This window comes from Prorops nasuta, unplaced genomic scaffold, assembly GCF_024137725.1.
Source record: "Prorops nasuta isolate Cenicafe-Biocafe unplaced genomic scaffold, Cenicafe_Pnas_1.2 PNAS00004, whole genome shotgun sequence".
In the NCBI taxonomy this organism is placed as follows: domain Eukaryota; kingdom Metazoa; phylum Arthropoda; class Insecta; order Hymenoptera; family Bethylidae; genus Prorops; species Prorops nasuta.
In genome coordinates this window covers 8641156-8664899 of record NW_027116801.1, presented here as the reverse complement: position 1 = coordinate 8664899, position 23744 = coordinate 8641156, and the positions used below count along the sequence as shown (strand labels likewise).

General features: G+C 45.4%; 1 protein-coding gene across 1 annotated transcript; it reads right to left on the bottom strand.

Moving 5' to 3' along the window:
* Positions 1–571: 571 nt before the first annotated feature.
* On the bottom strand, positions 572–23292 carry LOC136773009 (homeotic protein Sex combs reduced-like). The gene is made up of 2 exons (XM_066726321.1): positions 20679–23292; positions 572–3691 (listed from the first exon to the last, which is right to left on the bottom strand). Exons 1-2 carry the CDS (start codon positions 21478–21480, stop codon positions 3387–3389), a joined length of 1107 nt encoding a protein of 368 aa, XP_066582418.1. The 5' UTR covers positions 21481–23292; the 3' UTR covers positions 572–3386.
* Positions 23293–23744: the final 452 nt, after the last annotated feature.

The window sequence follows — 23744 nt, the reverse complement described above, 5'->3', positions numbered from 1 at the left end:
TGATTAGGGCCGAAATGACTGGTACGAATTGTCGTAAAGATGTCGCGTAAGCGTTATTCGGGGAATTCAATCGCTGCTTCGGCGATAACCTCCAACGAACGTCCAACTCTCTTTTATCGAATCACAACCCCATCCCCCTGCTCCTCTCCCTGAAATCACGCGAAGAATTATAAACATAATTATTAACGATCGTCGTAATTAACACTCGCTCTTTGTTGGCACGATTTATCGCGAGAGTCGAGGCAATTCGAAAACCATTTTGATTTCTCCGAATGCGATAACGTTGATTTGTGAAATTCACTGAAAACGTAAAATTGCCGTTTTACGCATCGACTCTCACGGTGATAAGAAATGCATCTCTCGATTCAAACCAAGCGGCGCATCCTCGCTCTATCCATGAATAATTAATTTATCCAAAAGTATCGAGTCTGATATCTAGCCGCTCGAATAAGACTTGGATTGATGCGAGAAACTTATCGTTGGGTTATAATTACACAGATTAAAGAGTCCACTTCTGTACGTCATACCATTTAATAATTACAATTTAAATTATATAATTATATGACCTTACGCGTACGGTGCTCTAGGTTACGTAGATGTAATAAGTAGGTATTTAGTTAGACTATTACGTATATTACATGGAATGAAGTAACATTTGAAGACGCTACGCGAACGTAATACTTGAGCTTAATTTAAGAAATTGGAGAACGCATCCTTTGCACCCGACGAGTAAATATTTTTTGTAATCTTTCGCTGTCTTCCCCCAATCGCTTCCAACTTACGAAAAAAAAGAAAAGAGGAAAAAGAAGGGAATACATAAAGAGGGAAAAGGAGAAAACAAAACGTGGAGAAAAGAGGACAGTACAGTCATCGTTCGAAGCTCGAGAGGACCAAACACTTTTTCGATTCGCATTTATGCTTATAGTCGAATATCATTCGTAGGTACGAAGCGTGTTGGACGACACGCGGCGTGAACAACAAAAAATAATAACGAAACAAATAAAATACAATATTAACACGTGACCAAGTCATTAGCAACAGACTCACTCTCAATATAATAATAATGATAATATTAATAATTTCAATAATCATAATATAATAATAATAATATAATATAGTAATAATAATAATCATCATCACTATTTATTTATTTAAATATCCCTATAAGTTACCAGGCGCCAAATAAAGGACGATATTACCCATTGGAAAGAAAAGCCTATCCATTGAATTGTCACAGTCGATCAAGGTCTGCAAGTTACTATAACGTAGAATTAAAAAATAATCTGGTTGTTTCGCTATATCTACTTTAAAGGAATTTTATTGAAGATAATTGTGTAGTTTTGCCAATGGGAGTGGTCCGATCCTTCATGTGGCGTCTCGTACGATAATAACGTCATTCAATATCGTGTTGTTGTATATTCAATAATTATGTACAATTCAATATTATCTTATTTAGAAGGTCTTCTTCGTTTTCCACTCTCAGTGTCCTCGATCTTTGAAATATCCGTAAACACATTAGTTTCCCTGTATATTTCCGAATTTGCATACGCACGACGCTGATTTTCTCTCGTATCACAAGATATCCAATTACAAGAGCGTGCGCGGCCCCTTTCTCTCTATAATCATTTTATCTCTGGTTTTTATTTTAATTTATACATCTCTATTTTGCCTTCCGATTGGCCAATTAGATCAGGCAACATGCTAGAAAAACGCGCACACGCTCCAATACACACGACCAAGGTCGTTGAATCCACGAAGAGCTCAATATTACCACCTGCTTTTTCACTTGTTAACGAAACGCTCTTATCATAATTTGCATGGGCATCGAAGCTTCAAAGTTTTATCTATAGCAAAATGTAATTATTGAATTTTGTTAAAGAGAGAAATTGAATATTATTATCGAGTGGATTCAAGAACCTTTCGGTGCGAGATCTATCTACGTATAGACTGCTAGGAACAATGTGGTTGCTCCAGGGAGACATAGGGTACGTTACGGTGCAAACTATTTACAGAGAGCTTGCTGAGCCTCAGCTGCCCACCGTTTCCCTTTTCCATCATTATCTTTTGGCGGCTTTAATTCTAATCGTCACGTTATACGGTACGAGAACACCGTGGGTAACGCGCAAAACCCCTTAAAACTTTAATTTCGCACGATCCATCCGTTAAGTACAATAGGCTGCATATAAATTATTAATTACATTTAACAAAATAGATTATACAAAACCGATGAATACTATTGGCAAGAGCTTACATCAAAAAACTTTCCCTTGTACGAATTATCGTGGTACGATATTTTTCAACGAAACTTTTCAGGGGGCACACTTGACAGAACAGTATGTGTCGCTATTCAATAAAATAAACATAAAAATAAACGAAAATGTAGGATCATGAAAAGTACCGTACCACCCTCTTAGACTTTTTTTTTTTTATTATTTATTATGCTAAAATACTACGCAATCCTAAAAAGTACACACGAGTCTCGATGAGACGGGGTCTCTGTTCTCGTAGCGCACAACTTGAGCAGAAAAATTCGAGGAAAGTCGAGTATTGATAGGCACCTTACAATCTACGAAATAGAGATTTCAACGTGCAGACAAAGACTAAGTCCTTTTTACTTGAAGTATACTCATTCGCACACAGAAATTTGTGGGTTATCTCGATGAATCGGGAGTTTTCGAAGATGGAAAAGACTTAGGAGTTTGGGTGGGAGAAATATAAGTACAAGAGAGGGATGCTTTTAAGGGTTTCATCCGAAGGTTGAAACAGTGTGCAGCCAGACGAGACAGTTGATTAATTAATTAAACCGCTAATCGCTACACTTATCCTAGAGATTCTGTTATCTCGCCCGCTGAGGTGGACATCACGCACTGAACAATTTATAATCTCGGGCGTGGGAGTCCCTCGGAGCGCGTCCAGTCTATTATTGTGGGCGCACGGCACGCTACGCAGAATTTTGGCTTCCCTTCAACTTCGAATAGGCGACCACGCTATTCCACGAACAAACCAATAACCCAACTAGCCTCTCCCGATCTTGCCTTTTGCCCCTGAACCTCGCGAAACGTCGGACGTAAAATGAATCCGACGCTTCGAGCGAGGTTCCGGCAAACTTCGATTGGAGGAAGTGGACGTGGACCAGAGTATGAGTATTCAGTAACCTTCGTATCCCCGAAGATCCGTTTCGGGGACCTCGAAGGTCCGTGGTCCGGTTTACATCGACTTCCGTCAAGATGAGCGATCGCTACAGGAAGTGAAGTGTGTCCCGTTCAGATCCAGGCTGCTTCGGCCAGGGATCAGGGGTTGCTGTTGAAAGCCTAGAAGTTCTGCTCGCCGTACATCCCGGGGAACCGGACAGCGTGTGCTCCGAGCTCGGCGGGCGAGAACTCGTCCTATGTGGCCAAATGGGCGAACTGGCTTGGGTGCGGGGCGAACTGGTAAGTGTGTCCGTACGGCGACATGTGGTACGGCACAATGTTCATACTCGCCATCTTGTGCTCCTTCTTCCACTTCATCCTTCGATTCTGGAACCAGATCTTGATCTGTCGCTCCGTCAGGCACAGTGCGTGCGCGATCTCGATGCGACGCCGCCTCGTCAGGTAGCGATTGAAGTGGAACTCCTTCTCCAACTCCAGCGTCTGGTACCTCGTGTACGAAGTCCTCTGTCTCTTCGTCTCACCGTTCGCGTTTACCGTACCTGCAAACAAATACGTGTGTTAATTCATCGTGCAGTTGATCCACAACCGACTCTCTCTCTCTCTCTCTCTCTCTCTCTCTCTCTCTATCTTCACTCGAGTCATAGCCACGCTATAAATTCTACTTTCACCTCTTAAACAAGATGATTCGTTAACAATAATTAATATTGTTGAAAGAAAATTTATGTTAGTCGTGAAATATTGTTGAATTAAGTTCCAAAAAGCTGCGCGTGACTAATCTAATTCCCTTTGCGTACCACTATTTATAGCAACTTCGTTATTACTGTAAATGAGGCGTTTCTTTAATATCCGCATTGACGTCCAAGCTGCTCCCTACGTTGTTGCCAGCTTCATTTTGCAATTGCAGCCTACCTACATTTTTATACCATCTCTAATTATATATACTATCCAGCAACAGCTACGCTTTGATATCGATGCAATTTTCAGAAATGCTCCTCTTTCCTAGTTTTATTGCGCGTTTCCGTGGATTTATTGCACGCAACGCATCTGGAGAAACGCGCTGCGAAAGAAATCATTTCGCTCATTATTTACGCTAGAGTAGAAATTAACAGCTAAAAAGTATTCGAGACGAAAATCAACTGTATAGAATTTGATGGATAATTATATCCCGCGTTATAATCTTCTGCCACGTGTAGTTCTCCTAATCAACGCTAATGCGCTGAGTGTTTGGCGAGAAGAGGTCGCCACCGATGGTATAGCCGTAGGGAAGAGAAAGAGGTTAGGTAAAATGGAGGAGAGTACGCGCGGTCCGCGGAGCGAGGCTCACTGCTCACTTCACCGAGTCCTTTTCGCTTAATGACTGGACCACGTTCGTGTTATCGCTTTCCTCCCGATGTAGCACGTCGCTGCTTGCGCGAGCTGACTTTTTAATAAATAGCATTCCCGCTGTCTGGACTGCCTGGACAGCCGTTATCCGGCATCGCACACGCCTATTCGTTTTGCACCCGACAACCTGAATCCCTTTTCGTACGCTTCCACGCGCGACTGAAGCGGCACACGCGTTTTCGTTCGTTCCACGCCAAGCCAGCCCACTTTGCTTTTGTAACTCCGGCCAGTGAATCTGCACCGATAAGCCCAACAATCCTATCATCTCCGCAACGCTATATACATATATGACAGGTAAGACAGGTTATGTTTGGAACGAGCGATCGTCGCGCGCTCTCTCGCCAGTTGCTTCCTTTCACTCGTTTGGATGATCGATGCAAATTATGACGTACAAGCTATTCGTTAAACGCGGAGTTGCCAGTTTTTGGGTTAAAAGGGTGATGCCATTCGGTAATGTGGAATTTTTGCAATGGCACGGAACAGGCGCAATACCACGATGAATCTTAATAATAGCAGTGGAAAATTATTTATGGTCGGGGCGTGCTAGGCAAATAAGTAACGCAGCTGCCAAATGACCGGTTCGCGATCCAGTAGCACTGGGTAGAAACATTAACCACGACTCGTTGAAATAATTAACGAGCTCGTCACGCGTTGCACGCCGCTCCGCTAATATTCATCCTCCTTTCACGCTTTTCTCTCAGCGATGAATCCCAGCTTTGTCGTAACGGTAGTGTGTAGCCTCGCATTTCGCATACGGCGAGCCTATTCGATTCGGACCATTCGGCTATCGAAAATCCGCAGGTGCGATCGAAGCTCGCTCGACTCATCGTTGTTTATCCCGAAGCTATTGTGGGAATGATAAATCTATAGATCTTATCGAATATTAAATCAATGAATCGAGAAGTTAAACTTAACCACGCTGCCATTATCGGGATCGAAGGAAGAAAGCGAATTGTTTGGCTTGGCTGTTTTCGATGCCAAATTATGATACCTGTGGAGCACCTGTTCCGAAGACAAATACTGGCGGAAGATCATTGGTCCGTGTTTAGGAGAACGTTAACGCATACCTTAGGAATTTATAAAATAAATACGAGGTCGCTTGGGGCCGGAAATGGATCGATGCACGAAATGATGGAGTGGTATGTTACAGGATTGAGCGTGCACGATGGTACTTGCTTATGTGTGAGTACGTCGGAATAGTTACTGATATATTGTACGTGGAATCTTCCCCATCAACCGTCAAGTATCTCGTGTCTCTGTGTTTCTCCACGGTGTATCGACGTCGACGGGACACGGCCGACAATTAATCATCGAAAGATCCTGCACGCGCAAGGATCCTCCAACCTTCCCAAGAACGTAAGGCGTATCAGCTGAAAAATCCGATCGAACACGATAATAGATTTATTCCCAACGCAAAAGTGATCTCATGAAATCATTTAACTTCCCATACGTTAAGCTTTCAATTAACATAATCAAATCGATAAATCTAATCAAGAAAAAATCAATTCGAGCAATATTATATCTTATTAACTGACTGAAATTATTCCCTTTCCACTCCACGTTATTTATCGTTTTAATCGTGTCGAAGAAACCAGAGTTGATGGAATAAATGTTTCAGACGTTTAATTCTAGTTTGGACGAAATCGTGCTTCCCTCGATATTCACTCTGATCTATATTGCTAGATATTATTCTGTAAGTATAGAGATACGTATGGATCATTTTCGTAGTCATCGTCGAGACGAATACATATGATATTTCTTTCACCTCAAACTTCGCACAACTTCCGTTTTCTCATGGCTGACCGTGCGCTAATTTCTCGTAGCGAAGGTTCCGCAACACTTGGCGGACCAGCTGTTCCAAGCTGGAGCCACGTGTAGCCCAGTGCACAATATATACAACGGTCAGCGAGTATCAATCAATTTCAGGTCAAGACGGAAAAATTTGCCGCGTATGCAGTCCTGACGATAATTCATGGGGAGCCGTGCGATGTTACCGAGCGATTTTGCATGAAGGACCTGCAACGCGATGTTATCACTTTGCTCATACGCGTCTCAATGCAGATCCAGGCGATCTCGCTAGCAATTATTATTCTCCGCTTGGAAATGACGAGGTATACCTCTACCTGTAAATACTACTTTTCACCGTGACTACCCTCGAGACGAATTCCGGTAGGCACTGCAATTACCCTTATCAAATACCAATCGCCAGGCTCGAGAATCGGAAATCCCTTGAAATCTCTTCAGAAAAACATGGTCGAGCACTCCTATTTGGTAGCACTGCGGATCCAATTAGAAAAATAATCCAATTCGATGTAACTACTGTACGCGTGCAATATAATGTTCCTTTTTTTAAGCAGTTTCCTGTATACGTGTAGAGGCGCACGCGGATGAGAGATATTAGGTGGTATTAAGTTTTCAGGAAACGGGTTTCAGGTAAAAATATACACGGAGGCGGGTCGAGAATAGTTGGCGAGTCGCGGGAAATCGATCGGATCTCGTGGCACGAAGGTGTCTCGCGCGAGGTTATCCCGGTCACGCGTTAGGCGGGCCGTGGCAGCCGGTCTGTCAGTCAGAGAGTGAAAAAGTCACGAGTCAAGAAGGTCCAAGAAGACAGCGAGTCGGTGACACGTTGACGCAGGGCTGGTGCAAATACACGAGAGCGTTCTATTAAGAGAGTCGAAGAACTTTGGGCGACACCGAGTCGAAATGGCTGACATGGCCCTCCGCTTAGCGGCTCTTCGACATCCTCCTCCTCCTCCCCCTCCCCCTCCCCCGCCCTGCCATCTTCAAAACCACCCAGCTTCGCTCGTCTTCCCCCGCGCACCCCCTTGTACATTATTTACCGAAACAGCCACAAAAAGCCTTTCCTTCCTCCGACCAGCCGAATTCCTCGAAAAACTCTCCTATTTGTTTCTTCGCTTTCGAATATTTCATCTCTTCCCTCTCCGGACAGTTCATTTTTTTCCCTCTCGCAAACCAAATTCTTATCACGGACATTTCCACGGCCGTTCCAACCGATTCCAAAAACCACTCCTCGTTCGCCCCTCGATTCTGTCAGGTGCGGCTATTTCTGGGATTAATTTAGCGCGGGAATGCTTGTCTCAATTTTTTCTTCCGCTTATCGTTGACGTTTATGCTTTTTTCTCTCTTCTTTGCTTTGGGAGCGAGCATTCTCCCGTTGTTGCTCCTCTCTCTCTCTCTCTCTCTCTGTCCTTCGGTTGCTCGGCTTCGCCAACTCTCACTGACGTCTTTTCATCTTCCTCTGTCCCACCCCCACCCCTTTAGCGTCCAGCCAACAATTTAACTCTTCCCCTCGCACAGTATCGCCACCGACGTTTCCACAGATGCTGGGCATTTTTATTCTGACAGATTTTTTATACATCCCCCCCCCCCTCTCTCTCATTCCAAGCTACACAACTCTCTCGCCGGATGAAGTTTCCAGCAATTTATCAGGATTGAGTTTCTCGCTTCATGGATCTCTCGATACGACATCGTGAAGCACGATAAACACAATGCCGGAAGTCCAGTAATCTAAGCTATAACGTCACTGTAAAACTTCTCCCCTTTGTTTTCTTCCCCATGCACACGTACGATTAAGTAGCTCACATAAAAGAAAATATATAATTTCTCCTATTGCAGCTATTATATACTATTATCAATAAGCAAGCGTCGTGAAGTTTTGAGAAGGCTGGGAGAGCCTCGTGTTCATGATTAGCATTGGCTTCGATGTATCTGTGACATATATATATATATACCTACATAGAGTGGTGAGCGAGAGTTCAAAAAGCGATGCATGTCGCATTCCGTGAGTGCGCTAGATTTCTGTACGCGCGTTCGTTAGCTATGTCGGTTGGCGGTGGATTCTACCAGGAGATAAATATAGACTGCTACCCCTAACCCCTGCCACATATCTCAGTAGTTATCTGATACCAGCTCGAGCATGAGCTTTATCGACTCTTTCCATCTGTGCGATCGATCCCGCCGTTCCAAGGAAAACTTTGCTTTGTGTCTGAAAGCTCGCGCGCGCGAATTTCAAGTTCTTCAGGTCGCTAATGAAAGCACAAAACCATAAATTAAAAAACCTCCTTTGACTCTCGACGTCGATCGCTCTTCCTTGAATCCATCGGTCCTCGATCGTTCTCCACCAATCGTTTTTCCTCCTTTCAAGCTTCTAATTAATCGGCTATAAAGCTTGATTGCTTAATATATATTTTTCCACATACACACACACTGAGAATTTTCTTTTCCAGCAGAATATATAATTACACGTATATGATCCAGCGAGCAATGGTGGGCTGGCGTACGCGTAGATGACATATCGATGACCTTGGGGAATTGTCGAGGTAGAAATGAGAAGCGAGACTCATTGCTGGCTCTCCGCGACCAATCGGAGGTCAGCCGAGGATCATTAGCGGCCAGAATATTATAGTGATGCAAATGTAAAAGCAAATGAAATGCGCCGTGCGAGAACTGACGTTCTATCAGGGACTGACGTCATCATTCGAGAGATCCAAATGAAACCCAAGTCCCATTGACACCGCCTGGCAATCCGGCCTCATAAATAATCCGCGACCAGTTTATCCGCGGCCTATTATGCAATTACGATTGCATCTCCTTGCTTAGGTGGTCCCACTCCTCAACATCTCCGACGAACCTTTCGCCAGATAAATATATGAGAAAGGCGAACGAGATTATATAGTCGAGCGCGACTTCTAGCCCCGAAAATTGTACGAGGACTCCCTCTCGATTTCCCCACCCCCTCTCCTCGCACCGGAGACTTCGATGCGTGCAAATATACTATAAATGAAACCTGAGCGATGGCCGTACGTGCGGATGATCGAGTGGACAGCGAAAAATTATTTAAATGCGTAGGAATTTTTGACGCCTCAATTTATGAGAGTATACAGCGTGGTCTTATAGCCACGGTTATAATTTTGGCCGAATTGATGGGTGAAGCGGCAGAAGTAGCCGGTTTAACGTCGAATCGAAAGGATTATTGGTGTTAATGGATTAATCTCGGTGATTCGTTGGATTTACGAGTTTCCAGGCTGTCAGGTGTTTGCTTGGAAATAGAAATGGACGACGCGGGGAGAGGCAGGAACGAATTCGGGACATCGAGTGGTGGACGCGTGGTAACAGGTGGATCGGGCCAAAGCCTAGCGAGAGCGTCGAGTGTGTACAGCGAGAGACTCGCCGGGGAATGTCGACAGGTCGTTGATTTTGCTTGGCCCGATCTTTGGCCCGTATTGGCCGCGCGCAGCTGCGGGATCAGCCTAAGGTCACAAATCAGCCCGATCAGACTTCGAATGACGCAAAACTCGCGCTGAGGTAAGTTTAAATAGCGCACTGGCGCTGCTGAGCGCTGGACACGAACGAATAAGAAAATCCCCCGAACTGGCCACCAGCCAGTCTCGCCCGGATTCCATTTCGACCGTGTCAATCCTTTCCCTAGCTCCTATATAGCATATGCGCTCTCTCATGACACTTGACAAAAATTTCCAGCCCCGCCTAATCCACCACCGCCGCGCTTCTTACGCAATCTCTCAGGAATTCCCGAAACAAGAACGTACCATGGCAAATTGACAGTTACTAAAATCTGTTTGGGTTCCGATCTCGGGAACTGTCAGCCCTCGATGTCACGGAGAAGCAAAAAATAGAAACTTTATATTGATTTCGTGGCTAAGAAAACATTCCTTCGCGTCGGTATATAATATTTATATGAAGCAGGGGGCCAGTAACGGGAGAGAAAGAAAAAAATTGCAATAAAGTCATGAGAGAGGTTTCTTTGCTACGATCGATCGATCATTAGAGCCCGTCATTAGACGGGAGCTAATTACCACCCAGTCATCATGGTCGTTAAGATAATCAGGCTAATTCAATGATAACATTAGAGCGGTATCTGAATAATCGATGATTAGCCGTTTCTGACTGCTAAATGATAACACTGCACGATGGTATATTATATATATATATATATATATATACTATATAGTAGTAGTGGATGATAATTTCAGAGTATGCCTATTAGCAAATAGCACGCGCCATTTGATAAATTTCTCTTTCCACAACGCGAGTGTTTCATAATTTAACGATCAAACGAGTTTTGCGAGGAAACCGGAAATGCGCCAACTGTTCTTCCTGGCAATTTCTACGACCTATCAACCGTAACGCTCTCGAACATCACGGCTCCTCTTCTCGTCTGCGGAACTCCGTGCAAAACTCGTCTGGGTTATCCAAATTTTTCGAAGCTCGCGCAGACACTTTTTTCTGAAATATTTTGCTGCGATAAACGCCAATCCGGGAATTTCCTATTTCCACCGAAAGACGAAGAAGAATCGGTTGAGCGAAAAAATTTGTGAGACGTATATAGCGTGTCTATTAAAAAGCGAAGATTTATCGTGGATTAGGATTTGGAGAGAGGAAGACAAGCAGGAGGAAGAAGAAGGGGAGGAGATAGAGTATAGTAAAATTGGGTCATCGCGCGTGGTTGGAGGGATCTGCGTAGAATTCTGGAGCGTTCCGTGCATCGGACAGATATAAATAGATTCAAAACTATTGCTTTTCAATTGGAGTGCGGCGAAGGGTTCGGGGAGGGTGAGAAAGGAAAAGGGGCAGAAGGAAAAGGAAAGGGACTGTACGGTGCGGAGCTTTTATGCTGAAGTTTGCCTACCGCCGCGGATCATTTATTATCTGGCGAGAAAGCTCTCTGACGCAAATAGGTTTGTTTCTCGCTGCTTTAAACGCTTCACAATAATCCGGCGAACCCAAATTCAATTAACGCCTACCCCACCCCCAACCACCTTTCGCACTTTGTACCGGTGACAGATAACCCCCACCCTTGCTTTTTAGAAGCTTTCAACGCTCACTTCTTCTTTTTCCTCTTCGACCACCTCTCTTTCCATCCAAAACTTCAGCACCTTCTCATTCGCAAAGTCGTCACTCTGACAGAATCATTTTTCGAAGAAGTGTAACATCTTTGGCATCGCTCTCGCGAGAGCTCATCTCGGCCTGCCATTATCTTCCGAATCGTTGACAATAGCTTTCTTCTCCGCTGAGAGATTTTGTTTGCTCGACATTGCTAGTTTTGTACAAAGCTTTGGCAACCCTTGCTTGAATGGTCCGAGGACCTTTCAGGTGTGCCTGGGACACCATGACCTTGAACTTGATAGATCCCATACGTTCCAACCGAATCGTATATTTCCTTTTGACGCACGTGACCAGAAGAAGGACGCTCGCTTCTACACGCGGCCCTTTATTCTCGCCACGCCGTGCGTGCAGCGGAACTCTCAGCTTTGACTCCTCGTTCTCTCCTCCGCCACCACTTCTTCTTCTTCCGCTTACTCCTCTCCGCCCTTTCATTCTCCAATGAGATAAAAGTCGCCCGCCTTATTCCGACCGTAGCTAACTTCTCGAGCTTAACGAAGGTCGCTCATAAATTATGCGGATTTTCAGGTATTTTTGCGGAAACCAACTTGAATCGACGCATGCTAAATTTCTGCCAGGAGAAATTATGTTTGAATTCTAAGTCAATTTTCTACGGTATGTATGTTGTGTTATATATGATATTCTTCATTTTTTCACACTGCAAAGATTAATAAAGATGTCAAAGGTTTCAGGAAGATACTATTTCTATATCTTATTGAATATGCCCTCGAAGATTGCTGCTGGTTATGGATGAATAAATCGAAGTTGGGAAATTGTCTTATTCTGTTTTGACATTAATACATTAGCTTGTTGGACGCCATTTATAACGAAGTGTAAAGCGCAACGCCTGCCTTAGAAAGTGGCGTGCGTATAAGCGAAGTAATTTTTCCAACCTATGCGATATGGCGCATTCCAATTTTCAGGAAGTAGAACAAACGGTGAAAGGAACGTTTTAATGCGACCGATGAGTTATTATTATATAGATCAGAGGCGTTCAAGGCTGCGCTTTTAAGAAGAAATTAAATTTTTGCGCTACAAGTGTTAAATTATCCGACAGAAGTAGGATTATATTGCAGTAATTATCACGAGCACCGTGTTTTGTAAAGCAGACGCGGAGATAGGTAAAAAGAAAACTAATACCTAACTAATTATTATTCTCCCCCACCCTCCCTAAAATTCCCCTTTTATCCCTCTACCTTCTAGCACCGCTAGTTGCTCTCGAGCCAAGGATGCACCGAATCGATCAAATTGAGTAACCAGTCAGCTGTGGCTTTTTGTCACCACTGTTTAAAAAAAGAAATGATCACAGGTGAGTTATATGGTCAATTATAACAATTTCTTACCGACAATCACGCGTTGAATTAATTTATTTAAAGTTAGCTGGTTATAAAGTCGTCGCGCTGTCAGTTCTTCACGTGCCAATTTACTTGTCTATTAATATTGACGCAATAATAACGTCTGCCACTGCCAGACAAAATATATAACCGTTTCCGTGTGCTCACGACGATACATAGTTGCAAACGCCAACATCAATAATTCCGCGGCCAATGCTAGTGCTAAAAAATATGCACTAGCTTGGCAAACAAAGTTGCAGAAATTTTGCAGAAGGCCAAACACGAGAGGCAAAAGGACGGTGGGAAAAATCGATTTGCGCGTGTTACAGCGCGGATAAATAACACTCGGTGTTTAATATGCGCGGTTGACTACCTCACGTGTCCGGCCATGACTCTATACGAACACCGACGCACCGGCAACAAGCACAAGTGGTACCCGCTAGGAAATGAAAGAACCTCGGCTTTTTTAATACATTCATTCAATTCAGCTCGAATCATCGTATAGTCTCGATCAAGGAACAAGCCTCTCCACTCCCTTACACCTATATATACACATTCAACTCCATACAATCAAAGTTCCAATCTTAAAAAAATTACCACTGACTTTAAACCAGAGATCGATGACCGTGTTAAATAAATATATCGCGGTACGAGTCGAAAGATGAAATTGTGACGAAAATTATTAGAATTATAAACGTACGCGTTATAAGGAATTGAAAGTGTGAATTCTTATTGGAAGCATTTCTGCAGCGGGCCGTTGTATTGGGACACGTGAAGAGTCGCAGCTGACTGTATTGTTCCCGCTGGAGGTAAGTCATTAATTTTCTGCTGCGTTCTTCGTGCCAGTGCACGCACGCGTGTGTTCAGAAATGCGTGGCTGCATCCCGGCCAGCGGGCGGCTCTCGTCGATTAATAGTCCAAAAGTTTTGTCTCCGCTGCTGGCCAGCTTTGTACGAAACTTGATCGGCCGGATAACCGTGCTGCTTTCGCATTAACCTGACGTTAATCGTTCCTCGACACAAGATGCCACGTGATAAATGCTCCGCATTTTTCTCCCTCTCCAAGCACACAACTCCTTTTATTCCTCCTTATACACACGCATATACAAACACACATACTCAGCTCCAAGAAAATTCGGCTAATCTCGTATAGATTCGGTACGATCTCGTGTTACGCCAACCTAATTCCTTCGATAATTCTTTCGCTATTGACCTACTTTGCCAATTTATTCGCTCCTCTCGAAATTAATCATTCCTATAAGTCTATAGCTTGTATATATATAGTATATATGATATAGCTATACTATATCGGCTATTTTTATTCGTCTATTTCCCCTTTGGGTCGACTACACAAGAGCTATGGGGAATAATTTTACATTGTTATTCGTGGATGAGGTACACGAGCATTCATTTGGATGCTTGTACCACGGCTATAGTGGTTAATGCATTCTGAGGCTGTCGGTAAGTTTTAGTCGCGTGTGTCGCCAGATCTGGCCGTCGGCTGATGGATGGAGAAGCGTTGCCTCTATCCCCATTCTTCCTCAATCCGGAATCGTCCATCGTCTCCATCTTCTCTCCCCAGACATATTCACCCCCCCCCCCCCTCCCCCTCCCCCTCCCCCTCCCAAGCAGTCTTTCATCCGCTCCTACAAAGCAACCCCTCGACCAGGACAGTTTTTTTCCCGCTCGCACCATCTATATATATACTTATAATACAAATGGGGGGTACTCGAATCAACCCAAAAACTGGCCGAGCAATGTTGACGACGATATCGCGAGCGAGTATAAAAATAAAATGTATAGAGATTGGTTTTGTAGCGAGTGGATTAAAATTAAGTTGGCAGGTGAGAATGAATGGGATTTCGCGTTTTGGCGACGGCTTATTTCAGGCCATCCTCGTCGGCAATGAATCATGAAGTGGCTGTGTTTTAGGTTAGCTGCTGGCTGAGGCTGTCCGTTCGGATCGTTCGCGACGTTCCTCCTGGTTAGTCGGCTCGGCGGATCCCCTAGCAAGAAGGCTGAACGGCCAAGTAAGCCTCTCGCGAGCATTTATTTATGGTCCGGGGTCGCCCGGGTGTACACGGGACCCCGCCTTCTCGGCACCGTCGTTTTCCACGCCGCACCACCCACGAAATGAAGTCGTTTCGTAGTCGTATTCACCTTCGACCTTGATTCCTTATCGCACCCAACAGTCTTGACCTTTGACCCGCGGAAATCCCTCTAGAGACTCGCCGAGGTGCTTGTATTATTGTAAGAACTACTACGAAGCTTGCGTAACAGCTATTGACACAAGTTCAAAATTCTTGCAATAATAATGTTTCGTCGATATATTGAATCGATGATGCAATGTCAAGCGTACCTCCTCAAGGTGCTGAGGAAAGTGAAAAAACAAATTGAGAGGGTCCAGCGAAAAGGGAGGAGAGGAGATTTTTCGCTCGTGGGCGTACATCTGCTGTTGAATTATGCAGGATTACGAAGGAAACTGGCCTATTACACTGGTACTTGGTACGTGATTTAAATACAAAGCTCGTAGATTAACAGGGGCGTTAAAACGGTACACACATACTATGGGTATGACGTCGTTAAGATGCTATCTCGGGATGCGCCATTGTATTTATTATATACGCCAAGATTCTATCGGCTTTATTAAAACACTTTTGTTAACCGCTGTCCACCGATTAAGGCGTCGGTAGTAATTAATTTCTCGGCAGCAGCGCATAAGTCAAGTGAAAATCCCTGATTTCAATGCCAATTAAAAAACTATCACTCGCGCCGGAGTTTCTTGGGAGAGAGAGAGAGAGCAAAATAATAGTATATTAATAATGAAATAATAATAAGAAATTTCCTTTGGGAGTTGCGGCGTTACATCGTTTTTCCTTGTGTCGACGCACACAGTAGTTTTTAGAGGCAAGAGAAGAGGGTAATTGATTAATCATTGACGAGCGTTATTTATCGCGAATTAATTGCTGCCGCGAGAACAGCAACATAATTTAAGTCTTCCACAGGCCATATTTTCTGAACCGAATTCATCGCGGAGGAGAAAATTTATCGTGGGCCAATTAGCAGCTCTAAACGTTCACCGAATAGGCGTTTATTCCGCGATTAATCGAGAGGAAAAACGTGTGGTCCAGCGACGCGTCTTATTGGCTGCGGCCGAGTGCCCTGTGTTGCGTCACGGATCTTTTCGTCGTTCGATGACGTAAGTGACTGATTTATCTGGACTTGTTTCTTCTTTCCCCTCTTTCTTGCGAGCGCACGTGTGTGTTATACGGAGAGAGCGGAACGAGCACTACGTGTGCTTGTTTATCCAGAAATCCAGGGATGTGTGCAGAGATTCTCGGATTACGAAAAAACAAAAAAGAAACGGTCGCGTCCACCGCGTCGCTCGTCGTTATTAATAAACGTCGATGCTCCATTCGCGATATACCGGGGCTCGGCGCGACGGGCCATTTTTCAAAATGGCTAATGTTACCGCTTTATCTCGAATCGTCGCGAATTTGTCAGTCCAAGGCACGGGACAAACTCTCTCGGGCGTCATCGAGAGATCCTCGCGTTTATAACGAATAACTCGGCCTTCCGCCGCTAGATGCCGCGAGGAGACGCTGGTGGCGCTCGCCTAACCTCAAAATCGGAACTCGCTCTGCGCGTCTGCAGGAGGTTAGATGGGCAATACGGTCCGAGAGTTTCTTCGGCTGCTTTTTACGCGGGAAGAAAATGTTTAGGGGAGAAAGGGCGATCTCGATTGGGCCATAAATAACGTTCCTCGCGCCCGGAATGGAGTGTTTAGCATGGAGGGACAATGTCACGCTTGGTGGAGAACAGAGAATCGGGTCAATGTCGCGTTTTAACCGCAAAATGATCATTGCGACTGGGTGCCGGCGCTCGTGTCACGTGAAAACCGCGAAGTACCGGACCCCATTGAGGAGGAAGCTCGTAAATTTTCTCCGAGGACGAGGGGATTCTCTTTGGGCGAGGGGGTGCAGGGACTGGAGGAGCATAAGGATCAAGAATCCCCGTGGCGCCCGCAGCAACAGGCGGCCCACTTCGCTCCCAGCACACATCCATTATCCATCGGCTCATCCCGTTGCTAGCTAGCTCGATGCTTGCAATGAAAATTTATGTCCCAATAAGCGATTTGTACGTCCAATCCGACTCTGCCCTACCACCAAATCTCGCCGTCTCGTATATAGCTTTACCGATCTTTCGTACCACGCACCTAACTTCACCTTAACGCGTCTCGTTATCAAACTTGTTCCCAAAATATCATCCCGCTAATTTAGCTCGACCAAGAACTCGCTGCGTGTGATAGCTTGTAATTGGCGGGGAGAGATTTTTTTGTCCCATCCCCTAACATTGTCGAGAAGAATTATGCTAATGGCTCAATCGGCAAAAAGCCCTGGAAGAAAATTGCTTTCGACGATAAACAATAATTTTCTCGGATAATAATAGCTTAAATTTTAATCGTCACTAGGAAAGAGACCACTTTTTGCCCCGCAATCTTTTTACCACCAATTTTTTCATGTTCGGGTAAATTGAAATTGCGCTGCGTTATTACACGAAAGTATCCTTCTCGTGTAACAACTACAGGCGGCCATGATGGAATCAACAATGCAAATAAGAGGAATTTTCTCGAAGAACAGGAAAACCGTATAGAACGTGCAGCGACGAGGGGGAAGATAAAAATCAATTCTCATTCGCGATAATTGAGGCACGATAACGCTGGTAAGATTTTGCTCGAAGATTATCAAACGTTTGTAATGGTAAATTTTGAATGAATTTCCAATAAATAAGACTATTGGCAGAGAAATAAGAGAAGGAGGAAAGAGAAGTTTGCAGAGGTTTATTTATGGCAGAATGATCGGCCTGTAATTATGCCTTCCACTTGCAAAAGCCACCTTCCGCTCGCGTATCAGGGACCCCTCCGAATGGCCAAACCCCTTTCACCCTCTTTCCCCGTCTGGATATCCCTGTTAGCCGTACATTAATCGGCAATCAACGCTGAAAATGATTACGCGATTATTCGAGATGACCAAACTAATTATCTTTATGTGAGCATCCGTCGTCAAAATCAAAATTCGCGCTCGAACTTTAAAAATTGGGTCGATCGATCGTTTAAACAATGTCTTTCGTACAGCAAAATTTGTCAAAATTTTCTCGCACGAAAATAGCAGCTTCTAACGTTGCGAATTGAATTAGCTTTAATGGAATCGTTGGATGATGAATTAATTGGAGCGTGTGGTGTAGCATGCTTCGAAGCGAAATGGGATTTCGTAAGATGCGCCAGATTGTAATTCTTGCCGATTGTGCGCTGCTGCGTGGATGGTTTATTTGTTCAGCCACAGCGAGGGTGCTTAAACGTTTACATATCAACGCGCCTTCAAAGCTCAGCGACGGCTGGATGAATTCGAAAACTGCGCTGTTGAATACTCTCGCTTAGCATAAGCTACTAACAAATCAATTATTTCAGCGCCATTCCCGCCAGTATATTTTTCTTCCACAAATAATTAAATCATATTGTTCCTATCCCCGAATAGAATCTTCGAGCTGAAATACTCTCAGTCTGATATATTTCAATTTCAAGATTTTTCCATGGAAATTATTTTGCGGTGACAAAAAAAAAATCTCTTTCAGATAAAGGCGAGGGTTTCGATTGAGAAAACATGTAACAAGATCCGGAAAATACGCTGGTACACGCTACGAGCACAATTGCTACTTTATATCTTAAATTATACATCCAAGCAAGCAGAGACACGAAACAATGCTGGGCAGTATATAAAAGCTAATCGTTAAATAAGATTGCGGCTTATCAGTGGAAAGCGTGCATTATTAACTGGACTTGTAATTAATACTGTTTATACATGAATGTTTTGCCTATAACGTGCCATATCTGATACGAACAATTTTATCTGGCTTGAAACCAAATTTTTGCTCTCTTCTCTATAATTGAAAGTATATATATGCACAAGTAAGCTTTCTTATATTTTCATTCGTGCCAGATATAATTAAACTTAAGTAAACAATTTTAAGCTTAACGGAAGCCAATTTTAACTGCGAATCATTGTTAGATGTAGTAAAATATTTTTCACAATTCTGCGATCAAGAGTTGAAATGACTTCTGTTGATAAGAAAGAGAGAAAGATGTAGGAGTTGTAAACGAGTTGGAGGATGATAGAGAAGATTTGGAATGGTAAGTTGGCAAATTTGAAGGACGTCGAGGTTGAAAAGGGGCTTCCGGTGTATTTGGTAAACGGCGCGGCGCGAAGGGCATGCACAGGTTAGGTGAAGTTTGGCGAAGATGCGGAACAGGGTCTGCTCGCGAAGAGGAATCCAAGTAGGAATGTAAAGCAGGGTGAAAGGATGCTACATTAACCTTGTAGGCTCGCGTTTGAGGAAGGCAAGAAAGAGCTTTGCTTTCGGGGCCGAAGGAGGCCTCGCTAAGCTGAGGGCCCCCCGTCTCACAATGCAGCCTCTGATTTATGGCTCGGCGCACATACATAGAGTTACACACGATATCATAATACCATTAATTCTTCGTCAAATTCCCCGCTGACTGAATCATACTGGCCGTGCAGTAAATCACGCTGCGACTAATGTGAGCGCGACCAGCGCTCTCTTATCTCCTTTGAACCACCAAAGCAGGTGGATCCAGTCTCCCATCCACAAGCCTCCTCCAAATTACCAGTTTCCCATTGGAGAAAGGAACATCCTTAAGTCGGTCCACCTTTGCGTTTCCGCATTTCAGCGCAATATCACCGATTCGCGATCCTCGTTGCCTGCCGAAGCCACGCGACACTCGATAAGCCACTTTATTTTATTCTCAAAGCGGAATTTTTCGAGTTTCGACTTTCAGAAAACTCGAAACAGGCACCGTTTAATTTGTCGCTTTTTTTGTACCGTTAAGATTGGTAAATATGATATAGCGGTCCGGTTGCTGTCATTAAAAGCCGCAGGATTTATGCGCGTCAGTCGAAGCCTCTTATATGATTTAACAGTTTTACGATAATTTATCGGGCTTTCTTTAATATATACTGTGTCTTTGCAAAACGCCATTGCAAGTATCGAAGCGATAATTCCACATTCCGTTTATGACGCACTACCGCAAACATTCTCGCCGCTAATTCCACAAATCACGGCTACCATTTAACGTGTGATTTTTTCTTCTCTCCTACGTCGCGCGAGGCTCCTTTAATAAATCTCGAAAGTTGCGAAGTAGCATCAGTATTATACTGTAGTGCGAGAGAGCAGAGAAAGCAAGAGAGAGAGAGAGAGAGAGAGACTGACCGATTTCGAGTGGGATTTTGCGCCGTTGCAATTTTCCTCCCCTTTCAGCGCTTAAGGCCATTGGCGGTTAACGCCCAACACAAGACAGGATCTTTCTCCCTCTTGCACTGAAATTCAGGCACCGAACGAAACAGCTATGAATGTCGCTCGTCGCAAGAGAAAAATAAAGTCGAACGGTGTACGAAAATCATATATACAATTCCACTCGCTTCGACGATCGACTCGAAGAATTCAGTTTCAATCTCGTAGGGCAGGACTAGAACCTAAATCTGTCGTTTTCTTCTCTAGCATAGAAAAATTTGGAAAGCCGAGTATGGCTTAGAGGAAGCGTCATCGATCATGAATATTACAACAATCGCTAAACGACTGGTACCAATTAAAACGCCATAAGTGGTTGTCAAGAGCCAATGGATCATTCTCGGAGCATTATTAATGATTGTACGGCTGGCCGTGTCAAACGACGGTCAAACGCTACTCGCGTCACGAAAATCTATAGAGAGTCGAGTCGCGTATATATATATATATATTTGAGTGAGAAAGGGACGTGGAGGAGAAAGGGTTGAGAAAGGGAGAAAAATCTCGGTGATAAAGAGAAATCGACTTACTTTGGCCAATGTGAACTCTCTTCATCCACGGATAGATCTGCGGAGGATTGCTACCACTGGCGTTAGCCTTGTTGGATGAGTTGTTTCCGGTGCTAGATGTGCTGGAGGTGGACGATGCCGGCGAGGATGCCGAGGAGGCTGTGGTTAAGGTGGAACCTCCTTCAGCCCTGGCGCTACCACTGGGTGGCGATGCCGCGGAGGCTGCGACGGATGACCTGGAGGAGCTTCCAGGAGGCGACGTTAAGGTGGCGGATTTGCTGGTTCCAGGAGCCACCAGAGGAGTCGGGCTATTCCTAGACGTCGAGGTGCTGAGATCCTGAGGAGATGCTACTCCCGTGGAGGACGTCGAGTCGGCGTACTTGCAGCTACTCGTGGAGGGTACGGAGGGGGCTGTGGCAGTCTGCAGCAGGGAGGTCGTCGGGTCGGGATGGAGCTGTTGCTGGGAATGGTGTTGCTGGGCGTGATGCTGATTTGGCTGGTGCATCGCGTGCTGCGACGTGGCCGTCGCGTTCAGCCTCGGCTGGGGATGCAACTGCGTATAGTCTATCATCCCTGTGGGTGCCGCGTGTTGCATCCCCGAAGCTGGGGTGGCGTAAGGATGCTGCGGGTAGTGTTGCTGCGGCGAGTAGCACGGTGTCGGGTAACTACTGGCCGCTGCATTAGGATTGTAATAATCCGGGCCAGCCGGTGATGCCGCTTGCATCGGTTCTCCTGGAGAATTCGGCGTCGGCCGTGGTTGTTGCTGCTGTTGCTGGCCCGCATAGCACGACGCCAGCGAGTTTACGAACTGGTAGGAACTCATGGTCGCACGTCACTTTCCCGACCTCTCAACTCTCTCATTCAACACGCCCGGTCATCTCACTAAAGATCACTGAAATTCACCTGATCCTCGGGCGCGCACTGTACAGTCACCCTGCGTGTGTCCAGCGATAATCGACTCGCGATTATACTGATCCGGCAAGAAGCACGATTCGAGTGGTATGGGATGGAGAAAGATAGAGAGAGAGAGAGAGAGAAAGAAAGTAGAAAGAGAGAGAGGGAAAGAAATAGAAGAAGAGAAAGATAGAGAGAGAGAGAGAGAGGGAAAGAGAGTGGGCCGATATACGAAAGAGAGTATAGGATGGAGAGGTCTTAGAACGGCCACGTGGCCGAGGCTATAAAACTGTCTTCTGCTTCTTTATGACCTTACGAGTCGCAATTACCTATAGAGGACTCTGGGACCCACCGTGTAGCAGCCGGTCTATCGAGTCGCTCCATTGAGGTATCCGCTACCGGCGCTACTACTCAAGTCCCGTTTCCAACGAAAAAAAGAGGAATCACGAGAAATCACAAATTTGCACTGATAAGAGGCGCGAATCTCTCACGTAGGTCGTAGGATAAATGCTGGTAAATTATCGTTGGATGATGAAGAGTGTGCGATGTTCGGACGGATGACACTGTTGACGAGTTATATGGTAAAGAGCCGTGATAGAACTGTTTGGTATGATTCTAGGGGAAGGTGTCGGGGTGTCTCGGGTTGTCCTGTTGCGTGCGCGGAGGGTGGTGGTATCGTACTGAAGCAGACCGGTGGTGCGGTAGCTGTCACGTGCCGGCGCGCTGCGTGTCAGGAGCGGCGACCAATCCGCGCCGTTCGTCAAAGCTTGATTGGTCTCTCCTGGCGGCGGAGGATCCTTCAACCCCGTTCCTTCGGTGTGCCGGCTGCCACCGCTGCGCTACCCGTGACAAGAACCGAGAGGGCTGCGCGAAAGGGGGGGGGGGAGGGGGGAGAGAAGGAGCGAGAAGGCCAGGAGAGGGGATAGCCCGTCAGGGGGGCTAATGGAGAGATATTCGGGAGCCCCGTGCTCCTGGTGGGGGCACTACCTCCTTCTTCCACTAACCTACGCTTCTTCTACTTCTTCTTCTTCTTCTACTTCTACTTCTCCTTTCCTTCTCTTCGTTTACCTCTTCTCCACCACCAACCCCCTCTCCCCCTCTTCCTCCTCCTCCTCCTCCTTTTTTCCCTCTCTTTTCCCCTCCAGTCTTCTTCTCCTTCTTCTTCTATCTCTTCGGCTTCTTCCGCACCTTCTTCTTCTTTTCCTCCTCTACCACACACGAATCGACTAGTAGTCTGTCCTAGACGTCACCAGCTATCCGACCAACGCACGCGCTCACCAGGAAAACCTCCGAATCTTCCCGGTATCCACAAATCCAATCCCGATCCTTCCCGCCGGTTCCTCCAGGACTTCCAGGCCACATAAGTCAGGCCTGCGGGCCGTTCTGACAGTTTTATGAGAGTTTGATAGTCCCGGCTCTTTTCTCGTTAAAGGGACGGGACTTCGGAGCTGAGGTAGACAGCAGTGTGCGTGCTTGTGTGTGTGTGTGAACGTGTTTTTATTTCTGCGTTAAAAAGAGAGGGAGAGAGAGAGAGAGATACGCGCACTACGCACCGAACTCTGTATTGTCCCATAAATTGAAACCTGTTGCCCGTGAGAGAAAGATGGAAAGAGAGAAAAAGAGTGAGTGAGAGTGAGAGGGAGAGAAATAGAGAGAGAGAGAGAGAGAGAGAGAGCGTGTACGAGGTGAAATCCTCTCCCAACTGCGGCTCGATTGACGCTCCGTTATCGCTCCACGGCGAACCCGGACGCAACTCGTAACTCACTGAACGACTGAACTCCAAAGAGCCTTAGAGTTGGCGGCTCGCACCAGAAGCATGTGTGACGTAGCAGCCAGTTGGTCAAACGGGGGGACTGCGGGGTGGCGTTGAGGGGGCTTCGGTTCGGAGAGGGACACGAGGAGGCGGAGCGCTCTCTCTCTTTCTCTCTCTCTCTCTCTTTCTCGATTTAGTCCTAGCGGATCACGCGTGAACCTACAAGTTCGCCAAATTTTTCATACACCCACCTGATCATCCCCTGAATCACGCTATAGTCAAACGGGCCGTCACTATAATTGCAAAATTTCAACCTTTCAACTCATGGTTGCTCTCCATATTCGTGAGTGTCCCAGATTTATTCAAGGAATGAATTTTTAAAAAAATAATTTTCTTTGGAATTTTAGAAAATGATCGAACCGTTTTGAAAATATTGCAAT

What these genes read in the sequence shown, in the direction of transcription:
- LOC136773009 (XM_066726321.1), bottom strand. Translation starts at nt 21,480, where the DNA reads ATGAGTTCCTACCAGTTCGTAAACTCGCTGGCGTCGTGCTATGCGGGC. An exon ending in GAGAGTTCACATTGGCCAAA is followed by an intron (nt 3,692 to 20,678) that starts GTAAGTCGATTT and finishes ATTTGTTTGCAG; the next exon opens with GTACGGTAAACGCGAACGGT.